Source organism: Bubalus bubalis, chromosome 1 (assembly GCF_019923935.1).
Source record: "Bubalus bubalis isolate 160015118507 breed Murrah chromosome 1, NDDB_SH_1, whole genome shotgun sequence".
Lineage (NCBI taxonomy): Eukaryota > Metazoa > Chordata > Mammalia > Artiodactyla > Bovidae > Bubalus > Bubalus bubalis.
This window is the reverse complement of record NC_059157.1, coordinates 48,406,759-48,427,669: the sequence shown is the minus strand read 5'-3', so window position 1 is coordinate 48,427,669 and position 20,911 is coordinate 48,406,759. Positions and strand designations below refer to the sequence as shown.

Here is a 20,911-nt window from a genome sequence, read left to right as displayed (position 1 = left end):
TTCAGGACTGATTTCCTTAGGATAGACTGGTTGGATCTCCTTGCAGTCCAAGAGACTCTCAAGACTCTTCTCCAACACCACAGTTCAAAAGCATCAATTCTTCGGTGCTCAGCATTCTTTATAGTCCAACTCTCACATCCATACATGACCACTGGAAAAACCATAGCTTTGACCAGATGGACCTTTGTAGGTGGCCTGAATTTATCTGGGTTCACTGCCTACACCATCAATGCCCAGCTTTCCTCTGGCACTGTAGACCTGAGTCAAGAAGACTAGAAAGTCAGGATCTTGGAGGGAAAGTCCCCGTGACAATGTGTGTTTTGACTTCATCACTAATTCTCAAAAGCTAAATTTTAGGGAGCTTATCACATTTAGTCCTGCTCATTTCCAGTACTTGGAATGCTTCTCTTGCTTGTATCTCTGCTCTTAGAAAAGTGAGTGTACAACTTGGAGTCAGGCCCTGACCAGATGAATCCTTGTCGCGTCTGTCATCAGCCAAGGACTGGTGGACCCTGGGGCCCTGTTTCCCAAGAACACAATCCGTGTGGGTTCTTGACCTGGAAAACAGCCTCCCCAGTCTGAACAGAGGCAGCTGACTTCTTGGTTCTTGGAAGTGCACATGAAAGCTGGGACGTGCACCCCCTTGGAGCAGGGTGTTCTTTGGGTATAATGAAGTGGTGATGTGTCCATGAGAGAGGTTGCAAGTTCAAGGCTGACATCACTCAGGTTCCACCCTCAGATAAGAAATCTAGGCCAGTGATTTGCTGGTTGCTTAACGGCACCAAGAGCTGCCTTAATGCAAGTCAAGCCTGGCAATGCCAGGCTCTTGATTTGGTTCAATTAATTATTTAGGGCCCAAAGTGGTTTCCCTTTCTAGTTCTAGTCCACATCTTATCTTTCGAGGGTCCTGGGGGGAATCTGTTTTCTTGTCCGGATGCTGAGGGCCAACCAGCACTTGCACAGGGACCTCAGGCTCCCGCCTCGCACTCTGTTTGTTTTGGAGCTGCATCAAGCCAGGCAGGATGGATCGCTCTACTTGAACTCTAAAGATGTCAGGCACACCCCCCGACCTTCCTCCCAGCCCCACAGCTCTGATAAGTGAGTAGGCCTTGAGTTCAGAGACCCACAGACATACTTGGATGATTTTACACAAATCAGCGGGGCCATCTCCTGGGCGAGCTCGGAGCAGCTCTGGAAGGGCCACCGGGCAGCGACGCAGGCATGGCCAACAGAACCAACATCTCTGCCCCGTACTACAGCTACGAATACTACCTGGACTACTTGGACCTCATGCCCGTGGATGAGAAGAAGCTGAGAGCCAATAAACGTGAGTCCTGAACTGGGGAAGCCGGCCGATCGGAGGCTGGGGGTTGGCGCAAATGGCTTTTCTCCATTCACTTATGAATCCCGGGATATTACGGAAAAGCCAGAATGGGACTCTGAACTCATAGACAGAAGGGAATGGAGGGTGTATCTATTATCTTCTGTAATAAGTTGGAAACTAGCCTCTTGAGAAACCAAGCCACTTTGGGGGCAGACTACACTGGTAAGACAGATTTCTCGATAGAGTTATGTTTGTCTAGGGCTCCAATAACTAGATGAGTTTCCTCAAATTGTAGATTTCGAGTTTTCTGTTGTCTCCATGTAGATGTGGGAGAGAGCTACTGTGTTCACTTCTAAGAGGTGTGACTAATTCTTATTAAAAATACCCAGCGATGCTTCATCTTCATGGTCTCAGAAAGGACCACCAGACAAGTTAACAGCCTTTTCTTCATCTTAACCTGCCCAGTCTTTATCTCTGAAGTAACTCGGTAGTTTCTCAATAATCTTCTCTGATTATTCCAGTTACTCAGACCAGATAACAAGTCAGATGAGGAAATGAGCATAAAAAACAAAATGAAAACAAAGTTCCGGGAACCCATCCTTTCTGCCTATCCTGAAGTCCCTCGGGTTTCAGGGACTTCACTACAATCACACATAATGTCTGTCAAAAATAAATGTGTCCTTAGAAAGAACACAATGCTTCCCATATGAAAAGAAACAGTCTGTTACAAACCAGCTCAAAACTGAAATTCACATCACTGGTATTATTTAATAAAAGGAGGCAGAGCCCTGGCAGGGTCCTTGGGGAAAGTCCTATAGAATGTCTGGTCAGGAAGTGTTCTGTTTCCTGTGTCATATCCACCTTCCAGAAGTGAAGGACTTCTGTTTCATGTTTGCTGAGGACTTCCTGTATTCCTGACACTGTAGCAAAACTTTTGGGGGGACAATAGATTTGGTGTGTTTTCTGATACAAGCTATTTACCCATGAAATGAAAATGCAGAGTTTCTTCACATGTAACTCACAATATGGAAGACATAGAGTAATAGGGAGAAAATGGCAGATTTGAAATAAAAGCCAACTCACAGATATTATCAAAAGTTCAGAACTTCAAGATCCATGCTGACCTGGACAACATATAGATGTGCATTCAGGAAGGACTTTTTAAAATGAGCACAAATTAAATAAAATTCTAGCTCGGCTTCTGACATCTCACTCATCACCTGGGCTCCAAAGTTGATCCCCACTGCTTTGTGTTGGGGGGCTGTTTGCAACTTTAGGAGCTTAGAACACATGATCTCAATCTCCGCCCCCATCCGTTACCCACAGGTAACTTACATTTCTGGGGAAAATGGCTGGTGTTCTCTAAATTGTGTGTGAGGTTTGAGATTTTTTTTTTTTTTTTTTTTTGCACTTTGATCTAGAGTTGGACATTTACAACCTGGGGAGCTAGATATGAGGTCAAATAAGTTCTTCCTCAAATTCCCAAACCCAATAACAATTATTTCAGTAAGGAATCTTGCCAGAGAGACCAGTCACTGTCCCCACCCTGGACAACCTAGATATTGAGGACTTTTGATGCTCACAGGGAGAGGCCAGGCTCTGTGTCCCTCCTATGAAAAGTAAGTATCGATTGGTATTTTTATAGAAAGTATTCAAGTTATACATCTTAGGGGACTGGCTAAATAACTCTTCCATATCTGCATACAGAGTATAGAAAACATGATATCTACAATTTGAAGAAACCTACTCAGCTTACTGGAACTCCAAACAAATACATTAAACTCTATTAAGAAATACATTTTAAGGGAATTCCCTGGTGGTCTAGTGGTTGGAACTAGGTGCTTTCACTGCCCAGGGTCCAGGGTTCAATTCCTGGTCAGGGATATAATAAGATCCCACAAGCCATGTGGTATGGCCAAAAATAAACAAACAAACAAATGAATTAAGTTTAAGTCTCATTTATTGAGAAAAAAGGAAATCCATCTTAAAAGAATATTTTGTCTCAAAAGTATCTTAGAAAGATACAGTGTATCACAAAAGTGTCTTAGAAAGTTAATTCTAAATTTATCACAAAGGCTGCCAAATACCATTTTATACCCAAGTCCTAGGTATCAGGAATCTTTGATATCCAGAGAGAGGTGCTTTTTCTGGGGCCCTTTATTCCTGTTTGTGTCTCACATATCCCAGGCTTAATATCCTGATTTTTATTTCTATTGTCTCTGGGAAAGAAATTTGGCCCTAGGCAAAACTCCCTCCCCCGCTGGGGTGTTTGCACCTTGAATAGGTTAATTGTTTTGTTTTTGTTGTTGTTGTTTTCTGGGTGACCAGCCATGGACCAGTGACTCTGTCGAGTCTAGGTACATGGACTCTAAGTGTGTTGTCTGTAATTCACATCTTAACTCTGCCACTTACTAGCTCTGTGTCTTGGGTAAGTAAGCTAGTGAGGCCAGGCGAGATTCAGGAGGAGGGAATTAGATGGGTTCTAATGCAAGAAGGGTTAAAAATGGGAGGCAGAGGACTTCCCTGGAGGTCCAGTGGTTCAGACCTTGTGCTTCCAGGGCAGGCGGCAGGGGTTCACTCCCTGGGGAACTCAGATCCTGCATGCCGTGTGGCACAGCCAAAAATAAGCAAAACAACAAACTGGAGGCAGTCTTTTCAGTTCACCGTAAACAAGAAAAATATGGCAGATGGCAAGATATGCTCCAAAGAAAAGTCAAATGGGAAAGGTGGCTAGGAGAACGGGGACTCAAGGGTGGAAGAAGGCTGGTGAAGGCCTCACCTGTGGCCTGTGAAGAGATGAGAGATTAAGTCTTGACGATGTCTTGGGAAGGAACCTTTTAGGAACACCAAGGGCCAAGGCTCTGAAGCAGAGGAGTGCCTGGTATATTCCAGGAATGACAGAGACTGCAGGCACTATTCCTTATATTTTGGGGAGCTACTTTTGAAAACTATCTTTTTCTCTTAAAATGGAAACCGCCTTATTATTTCATAAGTCCACACAACCCATCCATCAACAGGAAAAAAAAATAGAAATACAAGCTGCTGCTACGTCGCTTCAGTCGTGTCCGACTCTGTGCGACCCCATAGATGGCAGCCCACCAGGAGCCCCCACCCCCGTCCCTGGGATTCTCCAGGCAAGAACACGGGAGTGGGTTGCCATTCCTTCTTCAAACCATGAAAGTGAAAAATGAAAGTGAGGTCGCTCAGTCGTGTTCGACTCCTAGCAACCCCACAGACTGCAGCCCACCAGGCTCCTCCGTCCATGGGATTTTCCAGGCAAGAGTACTGGAGTGGGGTGCCATTTCCTTCTCCGAGAAATACGAGCAATTGATATGAAAAGACAGTAACAGAAGAAGCTCAAAGGGCCAAGGAACAGGAGAAAATGCTCAATGTCATCAGGGAAATGCACTGGGAAAGAACAAGTAGGTACCATTTCACAACCACTCAGCAGTGAGAGTTAAAAGGCTGGTATTTGAAGTGCTGGGGTAGGAAGGACAGAAGTTAGTACCGTTAAATGCAGCTGATAGGGTGAAACTTGAGTTCACCATTTGGGAGAGCAGCTTGGCAAGAGCCAAAAAGAGTTACAGATGTTCACAAGGTATCATGCAGAATCCCCTTCCTGGTGTCCACCCAGGGAAGTGCTTACACGTGTCCACCAGGATGCATGTATTTCAGTGCTCACTGCAGCACTGACAGAAACTGGAAGTGGCCTAATATCCATCAACAGGAGACGGGATAAATGAATGACGGTTGTGTTACTACAGGCACGCTTAGTCACTCAGTCATGTCCGACTCCTGTGACCCTGTGTACTATAGCCCACCAGGTTCCTCTGCCCACGGGATTTTTCAGGCAAGCATACTGGAGTGGGTTGCCATTTCCTCCTCCAGGGGATCTTCCCAACCAAGGGATCAAACCTGAGTCTCCTGTGTCTCCTGCAGGAGACGTTCTTTTCATTGCTCTCTATTTAATCTTTTGAATAATTTATTTTATACTTAATAGCTTAGAGAGTCACTTTATGGGGACATTTTATTACACAAGAAAGGAAATGTAATGTTTACATGCATGATTCATTCATCCCAATATTTCAATCAGCAAGGTCAATTCGCAGGCAGATTCTTTACCTGAATGTGTTATTACAACCACGTTTAAAAATATATATAAAATATATTTTTATTTCTTTGTTTCCAGCTTTTTATTCGTCTTATTTCTTTTACTTTTTTTTTGGCCTCTCCACACAACATGCAGGATCTTAGTTCCCCAAGTGGGGATTGAACCCGGGCCCCCTGCAGTGGAAGCTTGGAGTCCCAACCATTGGAATACCTTGCAAGATGTTAAAATGTCTTTTCTAAAGTTGGATATGCCCCTCAGTAGATGACTTCACGCTACCTCTCAGTGGAGGACAGAGGAGGCTGGCAGGCTGCAGTCCATGGGGTCGCAGAGTCAGAGGCGACTGATCAACTCAACAACAGCAACTACTCAGAAGAATATCGGTGCTAACATTTTGGTGCCTAGCCCACTAGGGTGGTTCTGTGTCTGTATCTTCATAGGCACACAGGCATGCACACACATGCGTTCAAGCACATACACAAACACACCTATACAGCCACATGCAATTGGACTCCTATTCTGCATGCTGTTTGAAGTAATTCCTGCCTGGAGCTGCTGAGGGGAAACAGAACTGGCATAGGATAGAGAACAATTACATTCCTGTATATACAAGAGGTGCTTCCCGGAGATGTTTTGGAAAGAGGAATAGAGGAGGAGCTCCAGACACCCCAGGGGCCAAGTTCTTGCAGGCCAGCTTCAGAGGATCCCCATAAGCTGTGGGAAATCATGTAAAACAGTAAGCAGGGAAGAGACAAAGTCCAATTTGCTTGCTAAAAATATGGCTGTGGTGGATATATACATGTGAGGGTCGGTAGAGTACTGGTCACATGTGGGCAGGAAACGGCCATGCGCTGAGGCTGGAGGCATGAAGTTGAAAAGGTCCTTGGGACTTCCCTGGCGGTCCAGTGACTAAGACTCCATGCTCTGAGTTTGATCCCTGGTCAGGGAACTAGGTCCTGTATGCCACAATTAAGACCTGGTGCACCCAAATAAGTACATATTTTTTTTAATAAATAGATATTTTTTAAAAGATAAGATCTCTACGCTTAGGCATTGACAGTCTAGGCAGGAGCAGTTGCATACATGAATAAGAGTGCCCTGGTATTATAGAATACCATATGGAAATAGACGTATGTGGGACTCATAGAAGCTGATAACTTAATGTCACCCAGCTGGATAGTCACAGATCCTGAACCTCAATTCCAGCTCCCATGCCTCAGGACTCTTCCCAGGACACTTGTCATGATTAGGGTGCAGGTTCTCACCAGGATGTGGGATCCAGCAGAGCAGAAAACTTTGTCCACCTGTCTGTCTCTCTCCCCACAGTTCAGAATAGTGCCGAGCACCCAGCAGGCACACATACCTGGTGAGGGTTTCTTCTTGGCTTGTACATGGCCACCTTCTTGTCATATGCTCGCAGGGCTCTTCCTTGGTGTAAATGGAGAAAGAGGGTATGTGGTCTCTTTCTCTTCTTATAAAGGCACTAATCTCATAATGAGGGCCCCACCCTCATGACCTCTTCTAAACCTAATTAGCTCTCAAGGCCCCACCTGCAAGTACCAGCACCCTGGGGATTAGGGCTTCCACATGTCGGGGGTGGTAGGGACACGACCATTCAGTCTATAGTGGTACCTTTGTCTTGGCCATCAGCTGAAGCAGATAGAGACAATTCACCATACACATTCTGTTTCCTAGATATATTTCAGATAAGATCTGGTTGTAAATGCTATTTTGTACCCTGCTCTTATTGACCTCACTACCTTTTGTTTCCCCATGTTGTGAAATATTCTTTCACAAGAACTTTGTAAGTAGCTGCCTGTTGTTCTAGAAATTGGTGTTCACATATAGAACGCTTCCAGGATTTTGGTCTTATAAGCAGTGGCCCCAGGGAGAGGACTTCTTCCACTGCTGTCTGTTAAGCGAAGATGTCTTGCCTACTTTTGTCCTCAGTACTTGAATTCAAATAAATTTATTTAAAAAAAGGAAAAGCCAGGAACTTCCCTGTGGTCCAGGGGTTGAGACTCCTCCTGCCAATGCAGAGGACACAGGTTCAATCCCCAGTCCAGGAAGATCCCACATCCCTGGGGCAACTAAGCCCATGTGCCACAACTACTGAGCCTGTGCTCTGCAACAAGAGAAGCCACCGCAATGAGAGGCCTGAGTATCCCAACTAGAGTAGCCCCTTGCTTGCCGCAACTAGAGAAATCTCACACTCAGAAGCAAAGACCCAGCACAGACATAAATAAATTTAAAAGAGCCTAAAAGTGCAAAACCAGAAATCTTCCTCATCCAAACTCTGTGCTCCCATATCACTGTATCGCTTTTGTTTCTTGTGATGATCAGCAGGAAGCAGCATCACGCTGTTTTAGGGATGCTCTTGAAAGATTGTTGTTGAATCACGCAAAGACGCCGGGATTCTTGGTCCCCGGAGGAGAAGAATTCAATCCGGGGCCAGAGACAAGGCTTGATCGCTCAGAGCTTTTGTGTAATAAAGTTTTATTAAAGTATAAAGGAGATAGAGAAAACTTCTGACATGGGCATCAGAAGGGGGCAGAAAGAATACCCCCCTGCTAGTCTTCTGCTGGATGTTATATAGTCACTGCTGCTGCTGCTGCTAAGTCATTTCAGTCGTGTCCGACTCTGTGCGACCCCATAGATGACAGCCCATCAGGCTCCATCGTCCCTGGGATTCTCCAGGCAAGAACACTGGAGCGGGTTGCCATTTCCATCTCCAGTGCATGAAAGTGAAAAGTGAAAGTGAAGTTGCTCAGTTGTGTCCGACTCTTAGTGACACCATGGACTGTATATAGTCACTAGCAGTCTGTTAATGAAAGGAATGTCTTAAAACTCAGAATGGCACCAGGCCCCTCACCCACAAGATTCATTTTGGGATAATCTTGGCACCAAATGGTTCAACCTGGGCCATAAAATGATTAACTTGAATCTTGAAGAAGGGCAGGCCACCATACAAATAGTTTCACTTACATAGATTAGGGGAACAATATCTGAGTATAACATACTGGTTTGTCAAGTATGTTCTGAGCCAAGAGGTGGAACCGACTTGAAGACAGAGTTTGCGGTAAATGCATAGTACATTAGCATAGCTCAAGACAAACATTTCCATAAGAAAAAGGCATTGGTTAACTCTAGGTTTGAGAATAGTTAACTTCAGGCGAAACCAGGTGTCATTATGGCAACACAGTATTTTAGAGAAACCTCCTTTTAAATTTGTATAGAGAAGGAAAAAATATCGCTAGTTTGTTTCCTCCTGCCTCTTAAGAGAGATGAAAATGTCTGACACTTGCAGGCTATTTCCTCCCTTTGGAGACCCCTGGCCTTCCTGCCTGTTACCCTCTCACTCTGTTACTTGGGTTTGAAGGTAGAGGAAGGTAGGTGCGAGTCCAGGTGAGCATGGACAGAGGTCAGCCACAAAAAGCAGGTGACCTCCGTTGCTGACAAATGCAACTTTCTCTCCTTGCCAATTTCTCTGGGTTGGATCTCCATCCCAGTCAAACAAATCACAAACCATCACACCCCAGGTCTGTGCACATGAAAGACAGAAAGATGCCGGGAATGCTTTAGGGGGAGACAGAGAGGCAAAGCTCTCCCTCAGACCACCTCACTAGAAGGTCACCTGGGGCAGCGGGTTGACATGGTGAAGGCCAGATTGGGTTTGACTTATGTCAAGTTGAGAAAAAGACAAAAATAGAAAAAAAAAATTACCCAAGTTCATGTGTTAACCTAACAAGCAGGAAGGATTTTAAGATTTTTGTGTTCATGCCCAGATGGTGGAATTTATTCCATCATGGTTGGACGGATAATTGGAAAGATCTCGGGATGCAGACACATTTTTATGAGCCTTCAACACTGAGTTGAAGGCTGTGGGTTGCCCTTCCTCAGGGAAGGCTTGAAATCTGGTGTGTGATTCTGTTACCGGGACTTCACAAAGACTGTCACCCCTGTGATTTTCAGACATGGCTTCTGTTTCATGGAAATGTTAAGAATCTCCCTAATACTGTCAAAAAGTTGGAAAACAGAAATCTGTCTCCTGAGACCTTGCCTGAACAAACGGATTCCACATTTGATTCTGTTCCTTTTTCAGAGGCTAAGCTCTGGAGAAAAAAAAGGCAATCTCATATTCCCATCTTACAGTGGCAATACATATAATGTTAATACAATGAGTCTCCAAATACTGGTTGAATGCTCCCTTGCAGGGAGTATGGAGGCGGATTGATTTCCCTTGGGTACTGCCTGGCCTTACCTGGTATATTTACCTCTTAGGTCAGTATGTCTTCTTCCTTTAATTACCAGTTAGAAAGAATTTGTCATAGCCCACACTGACTTCTGCTGAGGCACTGCCTCTGGCAGCTTCAATAATAAGGCAGTCTGTTCATCTGCTTCTCCAACAGCTGGGAGAAGAAGAACAAAAACACATCACTAACCAATTTCTTCTGAACACAGTGAATAGACTTTAGGGTAAAGACTGATCTCTATAAATCTTCTCTTCTGGTCAGAGCGATCAAGTTCAGGTTGTTGTGGCTGTTCAGTCACTCAGTCATGTTCAACACTTTGCAACCCCATGGACTTCAGCATGCCAGGTTTCTCTGTCCTTCACTATTTCCCAGAGTTTGCTCAAACTCACGTCCACTGAGTCGATGATGCTATTCATCTCTTTCAGTCAGGTTACAACTTTTTCTTTTTTTCTGGTTGTGCTGGGTCTTCGTTGTGGCACTTAGTTGCAGCATGCAACTGGGCTTCTCTTGTTGAGGATCACGGGCTCTAGAGCACCCAGGCTCTCTAGTTTCAGTGGGCTTAGTAGCCCTGCAAGTATGTGGGATCTCAGTTCCCCAACCAGGGATCCAATGCACATCCCTTGCATTGAAAGGTGGATCCTTAACCACTGGACCACCAGGGAAGTCCCACAACTTTTATTATGATGTCTAAGCCTTCTGCAGATGGTCAGTTCCATGGGTGCGATGTAAGCAGTGAAAGCGATTTTTAAACAAAGATTGAGAATGTGATCTTGGAACAAATTTCCCATCAAGCTAGCCTCGTGTGGAGCTGTCATGCTTGAGCGAGTCCGTCATTCCTCAAAACCTGCTTGGTACTCGCCCTTTGGAACTGACTTTGGTGGCCCTGACGCATTCTATGAAATGTCCACAGTGATACATTATGTATTTCTTTGAAAGGTGGATTTGCTTCTGGGAAACAGTTTAGAATCACCCATAAACCAATCAGGTGAATGAAATTAAGTGATTGGTACCATTTGGGTATTGAAAATAAGATATGATCTCAAAAAAAAAAAAGATATGATCTCATAAAGTGGCAAGATTGGTGTATGTGTGTGTGTGTATCCTTGAAGGTAATTCCAAAAGAATAATTTATAAATGTTTGATCAATATAGGTATTTTAGAAAATTTACATGACTCTACAGTAGAGAGGGCTTCCCTTGGAGCTCAGTCAGTAAAGAATCTGCCTGCCATGCAGGAGACCTGAGTTCAATTCCTGGGTCAAGAAGATACCCTGGAGAAGGAACTGCCAACCCACTCCAGTATTATTGCCTGGAGAATTCCATGGACAGAGGAGCCCGGAAGGCTCTAGTCCGCAGTGTCTCAAGAGTGTCTCCCTCCGCAGTGTCTCCCTCGCAGCGAGGGAGCTGCTCTGCTACGTACGAAACCCCGACCGGACACGACTTAGCAACCAAACCACCACCACCACCACAGTAGAGAGAGGATGATTATTTTGAAAGTCAGCATTTATTTGGAATTGTCAGTTTTGGTATGGTCATTTAAGAAGTCATTTATTGATTTTTGTCCAGATTCAATGGAGAAAACTGGTTACATTAATGGAGTACCAGATAAAACAGACTTTGATTTCTCTCTCCTGTAAAAGTTTGCAGGGCAGGGAGGTAGGTCAGCTCCATGAAGTCTTCAAGGACTGGCTTTGTTTCAGCTCACACCTCTGCCATCCCTGGGATGTGTCCTCACCATCATGTTCCAATCCTGGCTACAGCCATCACATCCATGTTCTGGGCAGCTAAATGGAGTAAGGGAATACGAAGGGACGCATGTGTTAGAAATCTAGCCATCTCCGCAGGACTCCTAGAAGCTGGCCTGCAAATGCTCCATTCACATCTCATTGGCCAGAACCTTGTCACATGACCATACTAACTGAAAGGGAGGCTGGGAAATATAGTCTTTATCTCAGGCAGCCATGTGCCTAGGTACAGGAGGAGTTCTATTACTATGGAAGCAGGTGAAGGATTGACAAGAACAATTACCTTTACTCATAGCTTACGTTTTAGGGAGCTTGAAGGAAGCAGCGACATCACTTGCCACAAAACACTCTTAACAGAAATAATGATTTTAATTCTGTGTACAGATCATTTCATAACCATTAAATGAGGAAATCCTGCCATGGGCATTGCATATGCATGTTATTTTATTTAATTTGCATAACAGCCTATATAACACACATTATTATCCCCATTTAACTGATGAGGAAACAGATTTAGAGATGTAAAAATCTCAGATGGCTTGAGATCACAAAGCTTGGAAATAGTCAAGTCAGAATTTGAACTCAAAATTGACCTCCTCCAGGGTCTAGGCTCTTAACCCCATTTTTATCCCCCAGGAAGGGAAAAATCTTGCTGTTAACTTTCTCCTGGGACTCTAGAGAAGAGGGAAGGGAAGAGGAGTTTTCCATGACTGAACCAGTTTCATTGTCAAGCCAGTCTGGTGCTCCTTGTTGTAAAGACAAGCTCAACGGTTGTTTAAACTTTTCCAACCCTGGAGAATGACAGCTCTTGCCCTTGTAACAAAATGTTCTTTCCAAGCACTTAGGCTGACCCTTCAGGAGGAAGAGGAAAAAACCCTATTTTCTTGGCTGCCTTTTTCAAAAGCACATGATGAAAGAGAACGCGGTGCAGGAAACGGCTGGTGTCTGCTGTTCGCTCTTTTGGTCTGACAAAATTAAAATTTCACTTCTCGGAAGACTCTGTGTTCTGGAAGAGGTATCATCTCATTTCCTGCTCAGCATCTGGAGATAATGACCAAGGGCTAGGACAGACAGAGTGAGCCTGGGAGAGGGGAAAGGGCGTCTCAAGTGCTCAATTTCTGATGATGTTTTCTTCGAGGCTCTGATGGAACTTATCTAGGTACCAAAGATCTCAAATCCTGCACTGTTTTTTTTGTTTTTTGTTTTTTTTTTTAATAATGGAAGAAAAAGAGCGTTAGTGTCTGCAGAAATCTGAAACTTCCTTAAACATTAGAACTCCCAAACCAAATTTTCTGAGAACATATATACTCTTATGGAGAAGGCAATGGCACCCCACTCCAGTACTCTTGCTTGGAAAATCCCATGGACGGAGGAGCCTGTTAGGCTGCAATCCATGGGGTCGCACAGAGTTGGACACGACTGAGCAACTTCACTTTCACTTTTCACTTTCATGCATTGGAGAAGGAAATGGCAGCCCACTCCAGTGTTTCTGCCTGGAGAATCCCAGGGACGGGGGAGCCTGGTGGGCTGCCGTCTATGGGGTCTCACAGAGTTGGACACGACTGAAGTGACTTAGCATACTTTGAGGGTTAGACAATAAATTGTGACTCTTTAGGACAGAGTTGAATTAAAGCAGGTTCTGGGGAATAATACACAGTGAATAGGCAAGGAACACTTCGAAAGTTAGAGGCTTCTTTTAATTGACATATACACACTACTATACATAAAATGGAAAACTAATAAAGACCTACTGTATACAGCACAGGGAAATCTACTCAATACTCTGTAATGGCCTATATAGGAAAAGAATTTAAGAAAGAGTGTATATCGTGTCTGACTCTTTGCGATGCCATGGACTGTAGCCCGCCAGGCTCCTCTGTCCTTGGAATTCTCCAGACAAGAATACTGGAGTGTATAGCCATTCCCTTTTCCAGGAGATCTTCCCAACCCAGGGATCGAACCCAGGTGTCCAGCATTGCAGGCGGATTCTTTACCAGCTGAGCCACCAGGGAAGCCCTGTGTATATGTATGTATGTATATAAGTATATATACATATACATATATATGTATATATAGAGAGAGAGAAGAGATGACTCGCTTTGCTGTACACCTGAAACTAACACATTTGGCTATGTTAGGAGCTTGCTTTGTTTGGGTTTTTATAGCTTTTTTGCTTTCTGGAAGACAAGATGTTCCAGGCTCATTTTGTAGATTTCTTATCCCAGATCGTGGATTTTAAAAAATTAAAAAAAAAAAAAGAAGCTTAGTACAGACAGCAGCAACCTTATTTCCTGTTTCCCAGGAGCCCGTACATCCCCTTTAACAGTGTGATGCTGCAGGGCAGGCCAGCCATTTCTCAGATCAGGGACAGAAAGCAGAGAGGGAGTGAGTCAGCCTGAGGGGCTCTGCTGTCCTTGCCTCTCTGCAGTGTGAGTGCCAACTTGCTGATACATTTCAAGGTGGTGGAGTCCATGAGGCCTTTTGCCAATACTGCATCTTTTCCTTATTCCCTGTTTTTGACACTTTTAGGATTTAAAATCAACTCATAAGATTTTAGTTTCTCCCTCTAGCTGTCTTGGGTCATAGAGGCAGAGGCAACAATTTTACTCAATAACTACTCTTTACCCCACACGTCTCTAATCATTCATCCATTCAGTTAGTTATTTGTTCATTTATTTATCCATTTATTAGCACTTTTTAACCTGAATACATCACAGAAATCTCTTTTGTTTGAACAGAAGGCAGGGCAGGACTAGTGCTGGTGGTGGAGCAGGAGTGTCGAGGAGGATGCTGGTGGACAGATGCAGAACCCTAAAGGGGGTCAGCGATTTCTGGTGGGTGAGGTTGGCCTCCTCGGGATCCTTAACAGCCCCCAGCAAAGCCTGACTTACATAGGCGCTCACTACATGCCTGTTGATTACCATCCTTCAGTGGCTTTCTTGGGTCATACACGTAGGTGCCTAGCATATCTCAGTCTGGGGCATCTTGTCCTGGGGGCAAGAGTGTGTCTGGGATAAGATACTTGCAGACACTAATTATGAACCCAGTATGCTTCCCTGGTGGCTCAGTGGTAAAGAAACTGCCCACAATGCAGGAGATGTGGGCTTGATCCCTGGATCAGGAAGATCCCCTGGAGAAGGAAACGGCAACCCACTCCAGTATTCTTGCCTGGAGAATCCCATGGACAGAGGGTCCTGGTGGGTTACAGTCCATGGGGTCACACAGAGTTGGACGCGACTTAGCTACTAAAACAATAACTCTGTGCCCAGAGCCATAGAAACAAACAAGAGAAACAAACACATTGCTACAGTTCCCTAGCAACTTGCTGAATGTTTTGACCCAGAGCCCTGGATAAAGGTACCTCCAAACGGCCAGGTTCCACCAGGTTCTACCAGGGCCCAGAAGAGGCTGAGCATCTTTCCTGATTTTCCTGCGTGTTTTCACCTCCAGCCACTGATACAGCCAGAGTGGTGGCTGCAATGGTGCTTTTTCCTCCCGCCACAGCTCCCCAGCCGGCCCTGTGCCCCAAAAAGAGAGGGACCGTCTCTTTTCACCTCCCGCAGCCTGGCCGGGCAGCCTTGGGTAACATCTCCACAGCCTGGCCCTCCCCGGAGCAGGTTAGCAGCATTGTCTGGTGCATATCATTTTTCTAAGTCTCTGATCTTGGGGTCTTTGAAGTGGTCCCCAACTGGGCTGATAGCAGAAGGCTCTTGGTAGGGGCTGCAGTCCTCACAGGAGAGAGGAGGCTGTCATGCCACATGAAATTGCTCACAGCACTTTCTTTCTCCTTCCTAGGAGGAAGGAAGAAGGGAAAACCCACTCTGAGCAACAGAAGCAGCCAAAAAATCAAGTCCGGGGTAGGGGGTGGTGGTGGCGGCGTGGGAACCCAGTTTCATTTACTGTTTTCCCCTCAGTCATCACCCAAAACCGACCCAGTGACTAGTCTCTCTGGGAAAAAGCCAAGTCCCTGCTGCCTATTTCTTTCCCAAGGTTATCAGTATTATTTAATTGTTATTATTATTTTGGCTGTGCTGGGTCTTCGTTGCGGTGCAACGCTCTCTACTTCTGGAGCAGGCTTGGCTGCCCTGTGGCACATGGGACCTTAGTTCCCTGCCCAGGGATGGTACCCATGTACCCTGCATTGGGTGTTGGTAGTGGTAAAGAACTGCCCGCCAAGGCAGGAGACATATGAAACACAGGTTCGATCTCTGGGTTGGGAAGATCCCCTGGAGGAGGGCATGGCACCCCACTCCAGCATCCTTGTCTGGAGAATCCCCACAAACAGAGGAGCCAGAAGGGCCACAGTCCATGGGGTCACACAGAGTCGGACACGACTGAAGCGACTCAGCACACAGGCATGCACACGGTGCACTGGAAGGCACATTCTTAACCACTGGACCACCAGGGAAGTCCCTCAAGGTGATTATTGACTGGAAAATCTTCTCACTGGCCACTTACTGAGAAGGGTCTCTCCCAGAGTCCCAGTTCCGCAGCACATGGGGACCGTGGGGCTTGTGAGATCACACTGACTTTGACGTGTATGTCCCCACCCACAGATTCGATCGTCATCGCCTTCTGGGTGAGCCTGGCAGCTTTCGTGGTTTTTCTCTTCCTCATCCTTCTCTACATGTCCTGGTCAGGCTCTCCACAGACAAGGTAAGGACGGGGGTGTGTGGCTAAACAGGGGGCCACTATGTCCAAGGTAGCATACTCTTTGGCCATGAAAAGGAATAAAGCCTTTTGATTCATGCTACCTGGATGAACCTCAGAAACACTGTGCTACATGAAGGAAGCCAGACACAAAAGGCCACACATTGTGACCCCGTGGATGTGAAATGTGGCAGAAGAGACAAACTCATAGATAGAAGATTTAGTGGTTGCCTAGGGCTGGGGAGAAGCAAAGGAAGGTGACTACTCAGGGGTAGGCGGTTTCTTTCAACGATCGTGGTAATGGTCTCACTGCTCAGGGAACATACTAAAGATGGCTGGATTTTACATTTTAGCTTCGTTATGTATAGAACATACCTCCATTAAGCTGCTGCAGATAATGAAGCCAAGGTGACCCTGTGCCAATCAGGTCACCAGTTCACCAGGAAAGCGAAGACCCTCATCTACGGCCACCTTCTGTTGTCAGATGCCTACTGTGTACCTCTGTGGTTCAACTGGAGGCAATCCACGCATTCCAAGCAGTAATTAGAGCTGAGCTCATTAGACGTTCACTCTCCTGTGTTCATGCAGTTGGCCTCCCACACTCAATTTTCCTCTGGCTTAATCCACCCAAGACAGCCACCGCTGTCCTAAGAATGAGGCTTCCAAGGGGCTCTATACCACCGGTCTCCCTGCCATAGCTGATGGGACCAGGGATGGGCAACTAACCCAGAGAGGGTGACTGAGGGCTAGCCATTGCCCTTGGAAATGTGTGGCCTGGCAGGATAATAGCTGGGCTCAGGAGGCACTGGCGCGTCCAGAGGAAGACCTGGGGGGCGGAGGTGGGGGCAGAGGGCTGGGCCCCTATTCTGGACCAAGTCGTGGGGAGTGGGAACCAGGAGTCCGCAGGGACAGGTGAGCAGAGCTGTTCTGAGAGGAAGGGAAGAGGAGTCTCCAAGCCTCTGAGGGAACCAGAGGGCAGCCCCTGTGCCTGGGGGTGGGGTGGGGGCTCATGGCTGGGCCCCTGAGGCTCTGAAGATGCATAGGCTTGCCTCGGAGGTTGGAGGGGGGCCTCTATTTCTTCTAGCCCCTCCCCCACCCGCCCAGCCACAGTGTCTCACCCACCAGGTCTTTCAGGGCCCCTCGGTCGCAGGTGGGAGGCGTGGGAGGCGGGGACCAGGTCTGGACTAGCGAGGAGACCTAGTCCTTCAGCTTTCAGAGCTTACACTGAAGCTGAGCAGGTTCTCACCCTCAAGAGACATCCTGACAGACCAGCCGAAGAAATCGCCTCTGTCTTCTCCTCTTCTGAGGTGACCTGGAGCCAGCCCTGTGCTAAGGACCACCAGCTCCTGTCCCAGCAGAAGGTTCCAAGGTCCAGTGGGCACGTGGGGGTCTCTCCCATCTCCTGAGCTAGGATTTGATAGCAGGCAAAACGAGGGTGCTGTTCCCCGCCCCCCACCCCCAACTGGCCACGTGGCTTGCTAAACAAAACACTGTCCAGGGACTTCGTGACAGACTAGGAATGCTCCCTGTTGTAGCCACGCATTCCCAGAAAAAAACTCACTCAGAAGGACAATGCAGATAGTGGAATGCAGTTTATTATACCCGCGGGCCCAAGGCAGAGTCTCTTCTTAGTCAAGGACCCGGATCAGTTTTTGTGAAAACCTTATATACCTTAAGTGTACCTGCCCAAACCCACTTCCCCAAATTCCCTGAAACTAGACTGAACAAAGGAAAAGAAAGATACTATCAAAGTTAACCTGTGATTAATATGACTTAAGCCTAGGTAGTTAACAGTGGACAATTATCAATAGGCCTGTGGTCATACCCCAATAAGCATAATAGAATGTATGATTCTATTCAGTTACACAGATACTTAGGGTATTCTTTTAGGCGATGGAGAGCCCTGGGGCTCTTCCTTCTGGGGGGCCTGGTTTCCCATAGACACTGAGCATATAGCTCAAAGTCCACAGTCAGGCCCACGAAGGGAGTCCTGCTTTCGAGATAGAGCCTGTTCTGTTTCCTCCCTCACCTCAGGGAGGGCCAATGGGTCCTAAGTTAGATTTGAGAAAGAGAATAGTGAGTTGCTTCCCAAAGAGGCATTCTTCCCACGCTGAAACAAAACAAAAACTATTTAACAAAAAAGATCATGCTAGCGTCGTCTGAGGCCCTCTGGAAGGTGGCCCTGCTTCCCTGCGCATCCCTTCCTGACCCTCTTCACTCACGTTACAGTTGTAACCACATGTGGCCTAGTTCTCTAGCTCAGACACCTATCAATTCATGGTCTCCTCTCACCCTGATGCCACGAGGCAGTTGTTACCGTCATCCCATTTCACTGATGGAACCGAAGGCAGGCAGACTGCCCACTGCCACGGCACCTCGAGGGCAGGAGGGTCCACCCAGGGAGAACGTGTCTCTGGCTGAGACACGGACACGAGACGAGCTGCACTCAACCACATGGGTGGACGGAAGATCGACCAGATCCCCCTCCGTCCCCCCGCCCCCAAGCTGTGAATGGACACACCGGGTCGGAGGGAAAGCCCCAAGGTCAAGGTTACCATTAAGCACTTCCTCGTCTCTTCTATTTCTCCACCAAGGTAACCCCGGTGAGCCAAGCTGACCCCCACCCCACCCCTGGGCCTGCTCCCCTGACAGAGGGGCTCTGGCCTGGGGAGAACCTCCTCCTTAGGCTTTGGCCAGGCAGGAAGTCCCCAGGAAGGACTCTTCCTTTGGCAGCTTGGATGTCTTCTCCCATCTGCTCTGTCCACAGGAACGCCACTCAGCAGCCCCCAACATGTCCCTGGAGTCTTGGCCTCAACCTCCCGCTCTGCATCTGGAGGCAACCCAGCACCCCAGGGCCCCACCGAGCTCGGTCGAGGAACCAGACGCCGGAGCATCCCGGCCTGTCCAGCGGCTACAACGAGAGAGCCCCTCAATCTCAGCACCCCAGGGACCATCCTGCTCTCCTCTGGGAACTAGCCCTTGGTGGGGACCCACAGGGCGCCAGCTGACGTCAGCAACACCCCCAGTGAGCCTCCCCTGCAGACAGAACCTCTCAATGGGAGAACCAACACCCCAAACCCAGGTGCCCTCTGAAAGCCTGTTTACGCAGCAGGACGGGCAAGTGGGTCAAGAATGACTCCACCAGGGGGCACGTGTATGCATTTATCCTGGGCTGGCAGCCAGGCCCAGCCAACCGAGGGAAATAGGCACAAATACTGCTCCTTTTTATTTAGTGCACTCACTGCTTATGCTTGCGTTGAAGACAGAAAAATAAAATACAAATGAATGAAGATGAAAATATATTTACTAATCTTTACTATGTCACCTTTTAGTTTCAGCTACTACTTCTGCAATATTCTTTTTATAACTGACTCTCAGTTCACATGGCTGAATCTGCACCTTTTTTAGGGCACCTGTGAAGGGCCTGCCAAGTTCCCCTCCACCCCTCCACAGCGCCTGCCCGGCCAGGCTCACTGACTGTGGTCAAGGGACCCAAGCCACAACCTTCCATGCAGTCGGGTCCGGCAGGCAGGGCCTGAGCCCAACTGGCAGGAGGGTCCCGTGCTGGGTGTAACTTCATGTGACCTGAGACCCCCGAAGGACCTAGTTCTCTAGGGCCTGAGCTTCCTCCGGGCAAATTGTCCGGAGCCAGCATCACACCATGAAGCCCACAAACCTCACCCCACCCCACCTCATGTGACTAAAAAATATTTCTGCCAGGTGAGGGCCAGGCTTGGCCAGCCAGACCCAGGGTCAGTGGGTTAGAAGGGAAGATGGGGGAAGGGACAATGATGGGCTCCAGAGATGCACAAAGGGAGAAAGGACCACATGGTCTTTCCAACTTGAATCTAAACATAGCGTTCCGGCTTCAGAATATCCTAACACCATTGTGGGTATTTTGCAGGGGAAGGAATAGGAGAAGTGAACACTCCTTGCCTTCTAGATGATCAGCCCAACTTGTAGGAAGGGGATAAATACACAGAGCATTACTCCTGTCTCGGTAAGAACCTTCAGTCAGTCAGTCAGTTCAGTCACTCAGTCGTGTCTGACTCTTTGTGACCTCATGAACGGAAGCACACCAGGCCTCCCTGTCCATCACCAACTCCTGGAGTCCACCCAAACCCATGTCCATTGAGTCGGTGATGCCATCCAACCATCTCATCCTCTGTCGTCCCCTTCTCCTCCTGCCCTCAATCCCTCCCAGCATCAGGGTCTTTCCCAATGAGTCAGCTCTTCCCATCAGGTGGCCAAAGTATTGCAGTTTCAGCTTCAACATTAGTCCTTCCAATGAACACCCAGGACTGACTTCCTTTAGGATGGACTGGTTGGATCTCCTTGCTGTTCAAGGGACTGTCAAGAGTCTTCTCCAATACCACAGTTCAAAAGTATCAATTCTTCGGCGCTCAGCTTTTTCTTTATAGTCCAAATCTCACATCATACATGACCACTCAAAAAACCATAGCCTTGACTAGACAGACCTTTGACAAAGTAATGTCTCTCTGCTTTTCAATATGCTGTCTAGGTTGGTCATAACTTTCCTTCCAAGGAGTAAGCGTCTTCTAATTTCATGGCTGCAGTCACCATCTGCAGTGATTTTGGAGGCAAGAAAAATAAAGTCAGCCACTGTTTCCACTGTTTCCCCATCTATTTCCCATGAAGTGATGGGACCGGATGCCATGATCTTAGTTTTTCTGAATGTTGAGTTTTAAGCCAACTTTTTTCACTCTCCTCTTTCACTTTCATCAAGAGTCTCTTTATTTCTTCTTCACCTTCTGCCTTAAGGGTGGTGTCATCTGCATATCTGAGGTTATTGATATTTCTCCTGGCAATCT

At 47.0% G+C, this 20,911-nt stretch overlaps 1 protein-coding gene across 1 annotated transcript; it reads left to right on the top strand.

The window, feature by feature from the left end:
* Positions 1-899: 899 nt before the first annotated feature.
* Positions 900-19,369, top strand: LOC102398087 (melanocortin 2 receptor accessory protein). Its single transcript, XM_006044816.4, has 3 exons — positions 900-1,327; positions 15,986-16,085; positions 18,847-19,369. Exons 1-3 carry the CDS (start codon positions 1,222-1,224, stop codon positions 19,085-19,087), a joined length of 447 nt encoding a protein of 148 aa, XP_006044878.3. The 5' UTR covers positions 900-1,221; the 3' UTR covers positions 19,088-19,369.
* The last annotated feature ends 1,542 nt before the right edge of the window (positions 19,370-20,911 follow it).

Bases quoted from the DNA above. Each gene is read 5' to 3' on its own strand.
- LOC102398087 (XM_006044816.4), top strand. From the start codon at position 1,222: ATGGCCAACAGAACCAACATCTCTGCCCCGTACTACAGCTACGAATAC. The intron at 1,328-15,985 runs GTGAGTCCTGAA...CCCCACCCACAG, and splicing joins GAAGCTGAGAGCCAATAAAC to ATTCGATCGTCATCGCCTTC. The intron at 16,086-18,846 runs GTAAGGACGGGG...CTCTGTCCACAG, and splicing joins TCAGGCTCTCCACAGACAAG to GAACGCCACTCAGCAGCCCC.